This window comes from Centrocercus urophasianus, unplaced genomic scaffold, assembly GCF_019232065.1.
Source record: "Centrocercus urophasianus isolate 14NV4802_14NV808 unplaced genomic scaffold, USGS_Curo_1.0 seq_409, whole genome shotgun sequence".
In the NCBI taxonomy this organism is placed as follows: Eukaryota; Metazoa; Chordata; class Aves; order Galliformes; family Phasianidae; genus Centrocercus; species Centrocercus urophasianus.
The window spans coordinates 4,980-20,966 of record NW_024884988.1 but is presented as its reverse complement, the minus strand read 5'-3'; the positions used below and the strand labels follow the sequence as shown (position 1 = coordinate 20,966).

The 15,987-nt window shown below is 54.0% G+C and overlaps 1 protein-coding gene and 1 long non-coding RNA gene across 3 annotated transcripts in view; one reads left to right on the top strand and one right to left on the bottom strand.

Annotated features, from left to right (window-relative positions):
• LOC122168121 overlaps positions 1-5,690 on the top strand; it is a 9,722-nt gene extending 4,032 nt beyond the window's left edge. Inside the window, exon 3 of the long non-coding RNA XR_006171192.1 lies at positions 3,866-5,690. This is a non-coding gene — a long non-coding RNA (uncharacterized LOC122168121). The remainder of the gene's footprint in view (positions 1-3,865) is intronic.
• Positions 1-15,709, bottom strand: part of CORO2B (coronin 2B) — a 21,560-nt gene extending 5,851 nt beyond the window's left edge. The window contains exons 1-2 of one of the 2 annotated variants that reach the window (XM_042833178.1): positions 15,621-15,709; positions 6,605-6,805 (exon numbers count right to left, since the gene is read on the bottom strand). In XM_042833178.1, coding sequence (XP_042689112.1) covers positions 6,605-6,805 — 201 coding nt within the window. In that variant the 5' untranslated portion in view covers positions 15,621-15,709. Of the gene's footprint in view, positions 1-6,604; positions 6,806-12,444; positions 12,461-15,620 lie in introns of those variants that run through there. The other variant, XM_042833177.1, reaches the window with a different exon arrangement.
• Between the last annotated feature and the right edge of the window lie 278 nt (positions 15,710-15,987).

Below are 15,987 nucleotides of genomic sequence, written 5' to 3'. Positions count from 1 at the left end.
TCATAGAACTACAGAACCACAGAGTCATAGAACTACAGAACCATAGAATCATAGAACTATAGAACCATAGAGTCATAGGGTCATAGTCACAGAGCCATGGAGTCATAGAACCATGGAACCATAGAGTCATAGAACTATAGAGCCATGGAATCATAGAGTCACAGAACCATAGAACCACAGAATCATAGAACTACAGAGCTGTAGAACCACAGAACTGTAGACTCATTGTCATGTAGTCATAGAGCTGTAGAACTGCAGAACCATAGGATCAAAGAGCCACAGAAGCATAGAACCATAGAATCATAGAGTCATAGACAGAGAAAAATAGAATCATAGAGCCCAAGAGCCATAGAGCCATAGAATCACAGGGCCAAAGAACCACACAACCACAGAATCATAGAATCAAGCGCTCCTGCAGCCACACCAGGACCCCACAGCCCCTGCACATCCCATTCTGGCCCTTTCTGCACCCCTGGCACCCAGGAGGTGGTGGTGAGCTTCGGAGCGTGCAGGATAAGTAGGTCAGCGCGACACAGCCACTAAATATTTCATAGCCCTTCCAGCTCTGACCTTTCGGAGTATTGAGCTCCTGGCTTCATTTAACACGAACAAAGGAACACAGGCAGGATAACATGCTGCATTTTAAGGACCCACAGCTCAGGGCCATGGCCAGGAGTGCTCTGAGCAGCTGGATCAGGCCCAGCGGCTCACTCTTGCACCGTTGCTGCCAGGAGGATTTATTTGAATTAATTTGCTCTCAGGAAGACACAGCCTGCTAATTGCAAGGCAAAGCGAGGCTGCTCACAGGGCCCAGCGCCTGCTTTCCATCTGCCAGTGGTACTGCCTACTTGCAGCACGGCGGTGCAGAAAGCCATTGCATGAGGCACTGGGAAACACGAGGGAAAATGAAGTGTGTGCACCTCAAACCCCAGCCCTGCAGCTCACTTCAGCAGGCACAAAAACAAACATTTCAACTGGAAGTTGCACCAGGCTGCTCCTCACCATGCAGCTGTTTGCAGCCGTGTCCCCCTCCGCCTCCCTTTGCCTACATCCCAACAACTGCACACACAGCAGGAAAGGCTTCACCTATGCATTAGCAAGTGTTGTACTCAGTGGCAAAACCAGGCAATGGGGCACTGCCCACCACAGCGGAACTGCAGGGGGGGTCTGGTGTCCCCCAGACATCAGGGAACCCCCTGGGCTCTCCGTGCCGGGAGCCAGCAAACGAGGTGGAGCACAGGGGCGGAGGGGATGCAGCATGGCTGTGCTTCATTAGCACTGAGCCTGCAGCCCCCTCCCTCCTGCCATCTCCTGGGAATTAATGGGATGCACAGCTCTGCTTTATGGGTTGTTACATGGAGCGCAACAGCAGACATCACCTCCCCTCGCAGCTCACATTATCCAGCTTCCCCCCATTTCCCTATTTGCAGGACGCGATTAACACAGCGTCTGGAGCAGGGATGCATGCAGCAGCTGCTGAATTCCAGGACGGAGCTTTTAGTTAATATGCAATCCCTTTAATTCTGAGCAACCAGCTGAGTAATTTCCTTTGCAAAGTAGATTTGATGGGTTTTTGTCAGAGTACATTAAGCTTCCAGGAGGACAGAGCAGGGTTGGTTGCTGGTGATGGTTTCTGTGCAAGGAGTCAGGAGTTTTAATTAAGACCAATTGAATACACGGAGCAGCAGTGGGCCGGTTCCCATGCCCAGGGCACCTCAGAGAGGGGAAGGAGCCTCGGGGGGAGTGGAAGCAGCAATAACAGTGACAAAAAGAGAACAATAATTATAAAATCAGGGATTCAGGGCAGAGCTTCCTGGGCGGCCTCTCCTGAAGGCACCTTGTCAGTACTAAACCGCAGTGAATCCTAATCCTGCTCCGAGGCTGCATGGATCCCACACTGCCCAAAGCTCAGTGACCCAAATAGCAGCTCCTTAATACCGGGCTCTGCCTCCAGGCTCCAGCACTTCGGTGTTTTTCACAGCAGGGGTTGGAAGGAGCCTTGCACGGCTGCTGCAGCAACTGGGCAGGAGTGCTTTGCGTGGAGAAGTGTTCGTGTGATGCTCACAGGGAGAAGGGGCAACAAATAATTCCTGCTACCACAAATGGTTCAGATGGACCAGGGGCACACAGAGCTCTGAGAGGGGTGGACGCGTGGCACCAGGATGGACACACGACCCCAGGATGGACATATTGCTGCAGGACAGGGACGACCGTCCTGATGGGAAAATCCTTCCTCCTTGTTGAGGCTCTGCTTCCACCTCCAGGACAAGGGGAATTTTCTCCTCCACCTGCACTCTCTGCTCTCGTGCTGCTTTAGGGGATCAGGGAGGGCTGCCTGAGCCTCAGGGATTTGCAGGGTTTCCTCGGAAATCCTTGAGCACACACAAGTCTCTAGTGGCTGAGATTAAGAGTAAATACGTTTGCTGCTGCCTTCTTTAGAGGAGGTCTCTCCTCCTTGAGAAGAGAGCAGAAAATCACACCAATTTTGCTGACCTGGGGCTCATTTCAGTACATGCAAAGGTGACCGCAGCTGACCCGAATTTCATTAGGAACCAGTTCCACCTGAGGCAGCATAAGCGAGGCAGAAACGGGACAGATCCTTGGCAGAGACCCAGAACAACCATGGGAAACAGTGCTCTGCCAGCACCGGAGCTGGGGGCTCAGAGAGCTGCAGGCACTGCAGGGCAGCACGTCTGCACTGGGGGTCGTCAGGGCAAGGAGAGGGGACTGGTCTGGTCACTGGGCAGCTTTGGGCTCTGCTGGTGATGGCACTGCACTGAGAGGCAGTGATTGTGCTGAGCGTTTGCGCAGACCGTTTCCCCGAAGGCCATTCCCTTATGTGCATGGAGGGATGGATGCCACTCTTGGAGACGTTTCTGTCCAACAGTTGGATAAATACAGATGCCTGCAGGCTTTCCCTTCTGCTGCGTGCAGCTTCCAGCACTTGTGCACCAGCAACCATGTCTCTGCATGGCCACGTCCATGGGAACCAGCACTGCTCAGGTCCATCCGCCTCCATCCTCCTCCATTCTCACTGCAGTTACCAGCTGCTCAGCATCCCCAGGGCTGCTGGCTCCTTCTATTTGCAGCCAAGCCATGCAAAGTGGAGCAGGAGAAGTAACCAGCATTGCTGCTTAGCACTTTTGCCAGGATGAAGGCTGAAATATCAGTCACTCCCCCTCCTTGGATATAAATACATTTATAGGCTATAAACGTCCATCTCCTGCCCAGCCTCACTGCAGCACATCCATAATCCGTATTTTGGGTAACAGCTACTTCTCCAGACACAGCAGACCCAGAGCCCTGTGCTCTGAAGGCCAAACTAGGGCACATGGGAGCTCCGACAGCACTTTGCACCGGTTCAAAGCAGCAGCTTTGCCGCAGCAGTGTTCACCTGCCCCATAAAAGCAGCAGCTGGAATCGAGCTTGTTTAATTAAAGAGGCAAAAACCCATGCAGTGCTACCGTTAGATGGGACGACTGGCATTTAAAACTGAAACCAAACCCTTGTTTGCTGGGCACCCAGGACGGGGTTTCTGTTTCAGCCGGTAGAGGGTGCAGGCACTTCCGTGCAGGTTGGCTCCCCGGCCCGCTCCCCCCGCCGCTCTCGGGGCAGTGCGTGCAGCAATGCTGGGACATCGCTGCCACCAGCCCGGACTGCTGCCTTCCTTCCTTCCCCGTCTCGAGGTTACAAGCAGATGGCTCCTTCAGACCAAAATCAGGTCTGGAAAAATCGACAGAAAACCATAGTATGGTACAAACCAGACGAGAGTTCCGAGTCCTGAGCTTTTAGGTAGAAAAAGCCCTCAGGGCACCGCTTCATATTGAAGAGAAATACTGAAATCCACACATTTTTTTCTTTGCAGAAAGCCCCAAGGAGCAAGCAGAGCAACCTCGCACTGAGTATCCCCTTCCCTGCCACCATCAGTGGCTGTCCCCAGGGCAATGCCACTGGCACACAGCTGAGCAGATGCCATCGGCTCCCCAGGCCAACAAAGGCAGAGTGGGGGCGGATGGCTGCCCTGGGCACTGTGCCTGCTGCTCCGCTCAACAGCTGTCACTGTGGTTGGGGACAGGATGGGAATGGGATGGGGGGCAGGATGGGGGATACGGCAGGACTGCTCCCCGGGAGCTGCAGGAACGGTCTGCCTACAGAGCTCTTCCTTTCAGTTTGGGTTATGGGCAATGCAGAAGCATCCTGGGGTGCTATGGGGCCATTCGGAACTCAGCACGAGGGACGGATGCCCATGGGCAGTGGGGACACAGCTAAAGGCACAGCACAGACTGCAAGCAGCAGCCCTGCCGTGAGCAGCAGCCCTGGGTTCTGGCTCCCTACATGTAAACAAAGCCTCCTCCTATTGTGTGAGCTTTGATTCCAAACCCAGAAGATGCAAAAAGGCTCTCGGCTCTAACAGCGCAGTTAAGCCCATTCTCCACCAGATGAAGGAAAAGAAGGAAAAGAAGAAGAGGAAAAAGAAGGAAAAAAGGAAGGAAGAGGAGAAGAAGAAGGGAAAGAAGAGGATGAAGGAGAGGGAAAGGAAGAAGAAGAAGGTAGACATGTCACCTCCAAATCCCATTTTTCCTACTGCTCTGTGGCTCCCTCATCCACAGCCCTCCTTCCAGAATGAAAGAGGGAGGTGCTCCCAGAAAAATACATGGGATTTCCTTCCCAGTTCCACAACTTCAGCTTCTCTGAGCCCCAGGTCAGGCCTGGGAATTGTCTGCACATTGTTTGCTCTCGAGGAGGGTTCTGCTCCTGCCAAGCACCCAAAGGCTTTCAGTTGCAAGGAGCTGAATTTCTGGTGTGCAGAGGAGCATATGGCCCAGCGTATGCAAACACATTCACATTGGTGCTCGCAGCACAAAGCAGAGCATTTTTCTGGGGAAGATTTCTGGCGAGAACAGAGGGCAGAAATGTAAAAATAAAATTTATATTAAAAAAAAACAAATGAAGAAGAAGGAAAAATGGCAGCAAATCAGACCCCGAGTAGATGCGCAGTATCTAGGCTACCTTAATTATGTTCAGCTAAATATGGATGCCAATTAATTAGGTGGCTGCTGATTTCCAAAGAAAATTAGTTTACTCTTAATGAGCTAATCAGCTCCTATTTAAGAAAAATAATGAAATTATTAGGTTGTACAAAGGAGCGTGCAGCCATCTGACACGGAGAGCCAAGGAGGCTCCAGTGGGGACCATCCGGCAGCAGCAGTGCACCGCAGCGCTGGGCTTCTCTGTGGGCCAACCATCCCTTCAGAACAGGTTGCAAATGACAGCCTGGCATTGTGCTCCATTTGCCAGGAAAAAAAAGAAGAAGTGAAAAAGAAGAGTAATTTGCTGGCAAATTAGGGTTATGGCTCAGGGTTTGGGATGGCCGCATGGGGCGTGGATGGGTGTGCTCTGAGCTCGGGGCGCAGGCAGGAGGCAGCGATGCAGCTCCGCCAAAGCTCCTTGTTTGCAGAATATTAATAAGAGTCAAGCTGCGTGCCGCAATTAAAATGCTGATTATGATTTCTTCCATCTGTAGCTGATGCTACTCAGGAAATTAAATAAAAAGGAAGGAGAGATGTGGATGTTACGTGGGGAAACGTCTGGGAGAGAAGCAGCCGTTGCCCACAGCTCCGCATCCCGCACTGTGCTCTCAGAAGGCAGTTTTATTTCCAAGGGTTTAAAATTGCATGAACGGGGGATGTGCAGATTGGTTTGGGCACTCATGCAAGAAGCGGAGGGAAGCTTCTGAAAGCACAGTGCTGCAGGGGGAAGGAGTACATGCTCTGATTGCGTCCGTAGCACAGAAGTGTGCCCTCACCCCAGTGGCAGGCTGGAGAGCCAATGTGAATGGAGGAGTGCTGATGTACTGGTGTATTTTTGTTCCTCCTCATCCTCCTCTCGCCAGCTCTTAACAATGATGTGACGTCAAAAATGGCATTTCTGGAGCTGTCAGGTTGCTGCTGCAGATGAGTCACAGCCAGGACCTGGGCAGACACAGGCTCAGCTCGGCTGTGCTGGCTGAGGAAGCAGAGCTTGTCTGCAGGCCTTGCATGGGGATTTTGCAGCAGAAAACCCAGGCGCAGAGCTGTACTCCCCCTATCTGGCTGCCCAGAGCACCAAGCTTTGAGGCGGAGCACATGGGGTGGGGTGGGGTGGGGTGGGGGGGGGTGGGATGGGATGGGGTGGAGTGGGATTGGATGGGGGATGGAATGAGGTGAATAGACTAGAATAGAACAGAGTGGAGTAGGGAAGGGTAGAGTGGAATGGAATGGAATGGAATGGAATGGAATGGAATGGAATGGATAGGATAGGATAGGATAGGATAGGATAGGATAGGATAGGATAGGATAGGATAGGATAGGATAGGATACAATACGATAGGGTAAAGTGGAATGGAATGGAATGGAATGGAATGGAATGGAATATTTTCAGTTGGAAGAGACCTACAAAGACCATGGAGTCCAAATGCTGCATTTTCTTCCTAAAGAACAAATCCAGTTCCCTAAGGCAACCATAAATCCTGACTTTACCACAGAAGAAGCCCCACTAAGGAGATCAGAGCCAGGCACGTGCTGCAGGACAGCTGGGATGCTCCGAGCAGGAGCATGGCACTCACCTGCTCCAGTGGGATGACGAGGAAGGAGCCGCCGCCAGCACTCTCGGTGACGATGGCGAGGAAGCGGGCGTTGACGGCGCAGAAGTGATTGTCGTGCACGTTCTTGGTGATGGGGATGCCATCGAAGCAGTGCTCCCTGCTCGCCACCTTCCCGTAGACATTGCGGAATTTGGAGCTGCGGTACTGCGGGCGCCATGACATCTGCAGGGCAAACAGCGCCGTCAGCATCGCCGCCAGCAAAACCCCCTCGTGCTGCTGTTCTCCAGCTCCTGTTGGGCAGTGCTGGCCGCACCACGGCCGCTGCTCGTCGAGGTGTGGCCGGGCAGAGCTGTGAGCACAGCACCCCGAAAAAATATTGGGGTTGTCCCCGCTGCAAGATGCAACTCCCAAAGGGCACGGAAAGGCTCCGAGCTGCTGCGGAACTGCGGGCGGCCGCCTTTTCAGCATGCACCGCTCATCGAGGAGACAGCACGACCACTTCATGTGCGTATGACAAAGGAATTAAGGCTTTTAATGCGATGACTTGGAAATGGATTAGGCCAAACCACATGAAAGCATGCATCGGTGCAGAAGGAGAGAGCGCAGAATGAGCGAGCAGCAGAGAGCTGTGGGGCTGCATCTGACTGCTCTGCTCCTTTTGCACAGCTCTCCCCTTGCATTCCCCACTCGCCCTGCTCCCTGCAGCAAGGTGCACACAGGAGGGCAATACCGCTTTTGCTGACCACTTTGCTTTTTGTAAGTAAAAAGAAAGCTGCTTTCAGCTCCATCCAAACAGTCGGAGCAGCGTTCTCATAGTTTCTGATAAAGGCATGTGAGCACGCTGGGTCACCTGCAGTTCTCAGCAAGGGGCAACCCCAGCAAACATCCCTGCCACTGCAGGGGCTTCCTCCAAGCACAGGACTGTGGACAACCCAGAGCAAGGCATGCAGGAGCAACATCTCCCAAACAGGGGGGAAGAATGCTTCAAAGTGTAGGCAGCAGTGTTTCCACCTCTAATGCATACAACAGGCTCATTACCAGGCTTAACGCAATGCTGGGGGCACGGGGCAGTAAATCTCCACCTGCATCGCAGGGCCAACAGCAGGAGGGGTGCAGCGGTGAATCCTGCACCCATCCATCACACCAAGAGCTGCATTTCCCAGCCCTGCAGCACCAGGAGCATCCTCTGGAGGATGCACGGCCAGCGCTGAGCATCAGCCCTGAACCTGTGCAAAGTCAGCATCAGGAGGTGGGCGCACAGGTTGGCTGGGTTTGCACCCCGCAGCATCGGAGGCGGTGCTGCAAGGGAAGGGGATGCAGATCCTCGGGGATTTACCCCACAATGAGAGCAGATGGGCTTTTTATTTCAGGATGGAAACGTTTCTGCTGGGGGAAAAATGCAAACTCACATCCAACAGAGCGCTGTGAATCAGTGCCAGATCTGCCCAAGCGGTCGGAGCACGGCAGATGAGGAGGAACCTCAGCACAGCCCAGGATGCCTCTTTCAAGAGTTCCACTACGTTTTATCTTTTCCTTTTGCTGGATAGATGAGTTCCCATTTTGAAGCTAATGTTAACATCTTTATATATGAAGTTTAAAAAGCACACAGGATGTCTTTTAATAGCTTTCAAGCTCTCTGCTTTCTCCCTAGATGAGGCTTTTCTCCCATTCCTGCCATCCATGCCACTCTATTTCTATCGCAACAGAACCACAAATCCCACCCGAAGGCCATTTTCTTCCTATTTCCCTGCTCAACTCAGCTGTTTCTTCACATCTCCCCACATGGGAGGATGCCCTGGTCTTGGAAAGAGGGGCTCCTGATCCTCCTGCATCAAGCTCAGCTCAACGAGCTGCTGCCAAATGAAGCAGCACAGCCCCGAGCTCCGAGGTGCAGATCCCTGCCCTCCGGGTACGGACGCACCCCGCACCACCCACTCCAAGCAGAGATGCATCTTTCAGGATTTCAGCATTTTTGCTTTGCTCTCATCTCTTTGTTCTTTCACCCCAATCCGGGCGTGCCTTCATCCCACCCTGGGAGGAAGCAATCGGCTCGAGAGCGCTTTGCTGGCCAGATCCCCAGCGCCATTCCTTCACCCTCAGTATTTCCTGCAAACAGCAGCCAGCAGCCCCAGGGCTGCAGACAGCCCGGAAACGGCAGCAGAATGTCGGGAAACGTCTGGGGGCTGCACAGTGCCCCGCTTCCTGCACATCCATTGTTCTGGCAGGCTTCCCTGCTATAGCAATAGATCTTCATGCTGCGGGGTGATGCTGAGGTCCCCACGCTGCTGTGCTTTGGGGATGCGGATGGAGGGCGGACGCGGTGACTTGGGTACCCTGGAGCAGCAGGGAATTGCAGCTGGTGGGAGGTTCTCATGCCATTGAAGCCTTCTGGATCGGAAAATAAAAATCTCAACATCTTTTGCTGTGCTCCAATGGCCTGGGTCAATGGAAATGCTCCCAGTGGGGGCCCAAAGCCGTTCCTCGTGGGGATGCAGGAGGATTTTCTTGCAAAAATGAACCAGAGAGATCTTCTGGCCAAGAAAAAGAGCCCTTTTCCCATTGCCCTTTCCATCTGTCAGGCTCATTCCGGGGTGAGGAACCATCAGCAGTGACAAGGATGAGTGGGTGGCCTCACAGTGTGAGACCCCCAACCAGCACAGAGTCCCCCAAGGCTTTAGGTCACACACCTCGTGCTGGGAACCTGGCACCCAAGGGGCTGCAAGCAGGGATGTATTCCCAACAAAATACGCAATTTCACAAGAAACCAAGAAACACCATTTTGCTATGGAAGATTGTTGCCCACCAGTCCGATTTCCCCACCAGGATGAGAACAATCTCCTACCCCACGGTCTGCACAATGGGGAGGAAAGCAGCCCCTTCCCCAAAGGATTTCAACTCAATGGAGACAAAGGAAGAGGAAATGCTGGAAAAACCTCACAGCCCCTCTGCTTCCTCCCGGGGCAGTGGGAGCTTTGCTCAGGATGGAGCAACAGAACACCTCGTGTCCCACAAGGCATGGGTGCTCTGGCAGCAGTGCAGCAGTGAGCGCTGGGGAAATCCCACCAAACTCACACTGCAATATAGCATTTCCTTCCTTCCCCTGGACTTTTAGCCCTGGCTTGATGCCGTTTCAGGCAGCCGATGCTCAGAGCCAGACAACCCCACTAAATTTAGCAGCCACGTGCAGCACGCCCTGGCCATCACCTGCCCTAAGCCGCAGCATCCCCAAAGCCCTGCAGCAGCTCCTGGCCCTGCACAGAGCTCTGCAGAGCCAGGAACACTGCTGGGAGCTGTTACCCAGAGCGGCTGTAACCTGATGGTACATAATTCTTAGGAAACTGCCTCTTGGAGTAATTCTATACATTCCGCTGAGGTGAATGGGCATTTTATTTTTCCATCTCGATAGCTGGGAGGAGTTGCAAGAATGCTGCTGGGTTTTTGGAGCTGTCTCTGCCCATCTCCCAAATCAGAGCAATGTGACACCGGTGGTTCCCAAGGTTTGCTCCAGCTCTGCGTTGTGCTTGGATTCTGATGCTTCCTTTCATTGCAGAGCCCCTCCCTCGCTTCAGGTTGAGCAGAACTTCCATGAAAAACACGACGGAGCTCTTTGAAGAGAGGCACTGAAATAAACCCCATCCCCAACCACGCTGCTCCACAGAGGCCCTAGACCTCATGGAAAGCTGGGAATCTCTCCGCTCTGCTCCAGCATTTGTCAGATTATGGCAATGTTTTACTTCTTTAAGTACTTGAGGGAAAGAGCACGTCCCAAAATCCCACTCTGGGAGAAGGAAACCTCTTCCACAACAACAGTTAGAGCAGGAACCATGCACGGCTGGAGCAGATTTGGAGAGGTTTTGGTGGCTCCTGTGGCACTTTGTAAGCAAAAAGGACACCGTTGAAGGTGCACCCTCAGGAGAAACCCTGCCTTGTCTGGGGCATTGGTTGGTGCATCATTTCTGTGCCAATCCTCAGGAGCAGAGAGTAGGGAAGCACACCCAGGTCCATGGCACAGCTGCCATTAGCATCTCACCCCACCATCGCCCCACCGCACAGATCTGTGCAGCAGAAGAACAGCAGCACGAAATGTAGGTCAGGCAGGAGGGGATTTTCCATACACAGCAGTGCTGGATGGAGGCACGGACAAAGAGGAACCTCATGCAGGGAAAGGACAGGCAGCTTCCTCTCCCACAGCATCACCTGATCGACACTTTGGGGCTTTACAGAGCTGCACCTACCGTGGAGCTGCACCGTGTGTTGTGGGACAGCTGGGAGCAAGGAAAGGATCAGTCCGTGCAGGAGCAAGGAGCACAGGGAGCATCTCCAGCAGCAGTTGCATTAAAAGTAAACCAAAGCGACACACAAAGAACCTTTCTGTTTTCCAGGCTTTTCTGTTTTCCAGGATGAAAAGCTGTTCTGGAGATGCTGTGCCAGGCTCCCCTGCAGCCCCACGTCAGCTGGCGGAGCGCGGCACACAAAAGCCCATCACCCTGGGAACAGCTCGCAGGGTAATGGGAACAAGGAGCGAGGCCCAGCCCCTGCCTGGGCACCCATCTGAGCTCCTGGCAGCCCCAGCCTTTGCCTACCAGCAGCAGCAGGGCCCAGCTCTTGTCTCCATGGGTTTATTTTTAAATGTGTCTTTTCAGGCGTTGGGAGTCTTGGCAACAGCAGCTGAGGAGCAGAGCTTGTGCAAAGAGCTCGAATGCTGCAGTGGGCAGTCACACAGCAAAGCCTGCCGTCATCCCTTAAAGAGCTGTGTGTCCTCTCTGCTGCTCGGCCTGCCTGCACCCTGAGGTTCTCAGGGAAAGTAATCAAAGAAGCATGGAACCACTGAGGTTGGAAAAGACCTCCGAGGTCCCCAGCCCCATCCCATCCCACCACGTCCCCTGTGCCCCTCAGTGCCACTTCCCCATGGTTCTGGAACCCCTCCAGGGATGGTGTCTCCACCACAACCTGGGCAGCTGTGCCATTTCAGAGAAGAAATGTTCCCTGATACCCAACCTGAGCCTCCCCCGGCACAACTTCAGGCCATCACTTCTCACCAGCACCAGGATGTACCAGCACCAGCCTCACGGTCAAGGAAACTTCAACCTCTTCCCAAGGGGCTTCCCAAGCCCCTTCCCCTGTGCCCCAAGCATACATACTGGCCACAGATTGGTGTTGGCAAGCCCTAGGATAAGCCTAGATATATATCTATATCTATATAGGATATATATCCTAGATATATATCCTAGATAAGTGGATTTCTGCCATTTGGAGGGGAAAACACAGGAGCAGGAGGGACCTGGGTGGGACGGGATGGTGTGCACACCATGCCCTGAGCTGCATCCACCTGAGCTCCTCCAGAGCTGCTCCGTGCACAGGTAGGGTCTGTGGTGTCAGAATCCACTCTGTGCAGAAGAGCTCGGAATTACACAGCGCTGTGTTGATAAGATCCCGGCGCTGCCTACGTTACTCATCAAATGCTTATTGTTCCTTGCACGTTAGATTAGAGCCAAACAAACGCTGATCTTAATTCTCCAGTTCCCCGATGCTTCTCAATTCAACCTTGAAAACGGCTTTTGTGCACATTAATGGCTTTCATGCTAACGAGGCTCAGCGAGATTTAACATTCCGCCACATCCGCTCCTCATTTTCATGACAATCCCGACATGGAAAGCAGCGCGCATTGCAGCGCGTGATGTCACCCAGCCCCGAGCGCACCGGCGGGGAGAAGTGCCGGGAGCGGAGCACAAACGGAGCACATCTTCGTGCAAAGGGCCTTTCCGAGCCGCTGGTTCTGGGGCCGGGCTGCCCTCGCTGTGCTGCCGTTTGGATGCATCTCGGTCACAGCCTTCTCCAAATGCCCCGCGCGGGACACTCACCAGGCTGCCGTGCTTGCTCCCCAGCACGCTAGACTTGTGCAGGTCCCTCATTGACTCCACAAGATCTCTGTGCAGAGAGGGAAAGCAAAAACATTCAATTCGCCAGCCCGGGGTGGGGGCTTCCGCCAGCAAAACCCACAGCAACCCCTGCACACCCCGGGGGACTGAGAGTGGGCATCTCCCACTGCTCTGCCCCAGCACACGCTGGGGTCGGTGCCCTCTGCTCCCAGGGGCTGCTCTGCACACTTTGGATTCCAGCCCTGAGCATCCCCGGTGATGTGGCCACAGATGGGGGGTGCTGGGGGAGAAGTGTGCGCTGCTACCTACTTTCTTCTAGGCAACAAAGCAATCCCAGCACAGAGATGACTTCGGCTCTGAGCCCAGCCCCAGGAAACACCTGTGGGCTGCAAGAAACACCGTAATACGTGCACTGAGCAGGGCCCTGAGGAAGCTCACACAGCTGTAAAGCAGGCTCACAGCAGCAGCAGCTCAGGGCACAGGCTGCATCTGCAGAGCGCATCATGGCTGAAGGTTGCATTAAAATAATAACAATAACAATTAGGATTGCTCTTTGAATGCACTGTGCTTTTATCATGGGGTTCTGCAGAGCAGGAGTATCAGCTTTGGTGTGGCCTGTCTGCCTCCATCCTGCAGGGCTGGCATAGTTATGGCACCAAGCCTGAAGGCAGTATGAGAGTGCTGGAGGAAGAGTGGTCCATGCTGGGATCCCAACGCACGGCTGGGATTGCTCTGCCCTGGCCATGCACTTCCATGTGCATCAGCATCCCCATGCATGGCAGCATCCCTGTGCACATCAGCACCTCTGCTTACACCACATCCGTGTGCAGAACAGCACCGACCACCCCCCAATTTCATGCACATCTGCATCTCCGTACCCCAGCAGATGGGAGCTGCAATGGCAGGGCTGCCCCAAAATGCTGTTTCCAAAGTTGTGCCACAGAATGGGGTGTGCATTCAATAGCTGCCAGACCAACCTCACCCAGCGCCCCCAAACACCAGCAGCTATGGCCACAAAGCCTCCCCAGCAGTGCCCTGAGCCAGCAGCAGTGCTGTTTGTATGCGATGTTGCGATGATATTAGCGCTGGGGCAGGCAGAGGAGAGACCAGGGAGACTCATCTTACAGACATGAAGGATTTATCCCATTGACACAGCCTAGGCAAAGCACAACATGAACATTTCTGAAGCAGTATCTGCCAGACGAGTTTTTTTCCAGTTTGGAAGGAAGTGCCTGGGATTTCCCTTGAGCTCAACTTGTCAACGAGTTCTTCAATCCAGAGACCACTGACTGCATGGGAATGGTCTCCACTGGTCTCCACACTGCTGGGAAAGGCTTTCCCCTCCGTCCCCACCCCTCCTGCTGCACTTCCCATGCACTTCCCACATGGTCCCAGCCCGCAGCCCCCTTGGGGCTCCATGAAGCTGATCCATTTGATGCAATCCTAGCACCCCCATGGCACCCAGCTCAAGCTCAGCATCCTGCCAAGGCCCCTGAGCTGCCCATGCTGGGCTGCATCCCCACATCATGTGGGTGAGCCCAGGGCCACCGCAGAGGGACGGTAAGAAGGGACACCTGTGAGATCAAAGGATGCAGTGGAGCTAACCCAAAAGCATGCTGACGGCAGCACTACTACAGACCTCCGGGCACCCCCAGGAGGTCACCCCACATCCCAGACCCCAAAGCAATCACCGTGGGGCTGTGCCCCCTCAGGAAGCTCTGGGCCCCGTGCTGGGAAGGAACAGCAGCCCCACGCTCACCGATGGTTCATGTAAACAAGCACAGCTTTCCTCCCACTCTGTTTCCCAACTCCTTCCCACCCGGCGAAGGCAGCGGAAATGTTTTGATGCAGAACAAAGGGACGGGGATGAGGGCAGTGCCCCGGGTCACTGCTGTCCATGGGACTTTGCCCTTCTCTCCCTGAGCTCACAGCTCCTTGCAACAGGGAAAACACAGAGTGCTCGTTCCCAACCTGAGAGCTTTTTAAGACATTTAAAGAGACGAAATGCTCTTTCCATGTAATGAGGACAGGTTTCACATCGGCGCCAGCAAATCGTGTCACACATCACCCAACACAGAGCCAGGAGCCTCCGTTACAGCAATTCTTCCATATTCAAGGAGAATGAGTGGGGTGACCGATGTGCCAAGAGAAACCCTCCAGTGGGAGGGAGCCATAAATCCATCCCTTGCTCAGCTCACTGCTTTTTGGTTAGGGAGAGCTGGAAAGTCATATGCGTTGGTGAGAGGTGAGAGAAGGGTGGCTTGGAGAGAGTGCTTGGGAAGGTGCTATGGGATGGAGGACAAAGAATTGGGGTAAAAGGGAACTGCTGGGAGCTCCAACATCAGTACCTTCATGGCTTCTTGCTGAGCCCCAACTTTGTGAGAGGAATAAGCCCAGAAGGTTATTTGTGCTGCAAAGAGGGTGCAGTGGGGTGAGCAGCACAGGCCAGGAAACCCCACGGCGCTGAGTTCCCTGTAACCCCATACTGTGGTCCTGGACAGCTGAGCTGCTTCTGCAGAAGTTTTCCCCAGCAGAGGGGCAACATGTATCCAAAACAAAGCAACAACAACAGCAAAACAAAACAAAAAGAAAGAAAGAAGGGAAGAAAGAAAGAAAAACAACTGCTATCTTCTGAATGCTTCGTGCTGCAGAAATGTCCTGGCCGTGCAGGGAAGTGCCAGTGAGCGCAGGGCTGTGGGAGGCAGCACAGCCCCCCCTGCCAACCCACACCAGACAATCCCAGCCTTGTGTTTGGGGATGGGGGGGGGACGTCTCCAGCAGCAGAATGGAGCTGCCTTGCTTGGGGCAAGCAAGGAACCCTCACCACTGATCTCACAGCATCCCCACCCTGTGCTTTTTGCTTGCTCTGCCAGAGCCTCCACTCCTGTTTTCCTATTGAGCAGACGATGCTGCAGCGTTGGATTTCGCTGCAATCAATACAGTGATGGCAGCAGCCAAAGCTCTTTGCTCACAGGAATCGATCTGCAGCCGCTCAGCCCCCGAAAGGCGCCGGCATCCATCAGGCTCTGCCCACAGGGATGCTCAGCACACACTGCTCCATCAGCAAGACGTTCTGCCAAAATTGGCTGTTTCCATCCTCTCTGATTCCTTCCCCCCTCCCCTCCCGGCCCCATAGGTGTGGGCACAAAGCTCCTCACCTGAGCTGCTGGGCTCCGTGGGCTCGTGGGGCACCGCCTGCCACCTGGGATTGGCACGGGGCTCAGGGGGTCACGGGCACTCCTCGATCCTGGAGGAAGGGAAATGTCAGTTATAGCAGCACCCACAGCCCACAGTCCCCTCCCAGCTTCCCATTTGCAATCACTGTAAAGCATGAGGCAACCCTGCAGCTTGCAGCCGCTCCCCCAACAAAAGGCCAAAGCAAAAAATGCTCATTGACCCTGGAGGTAAAAGCACACCGTTGTCTGATTGCCTGCACAGGGCAAACCTGCACATGGCCTGAGCACAGCAAGGTGGGCCTGGGGAGCTCTGAAGAGATGGACACTGTTGGATGCTGATGTTGGGGTG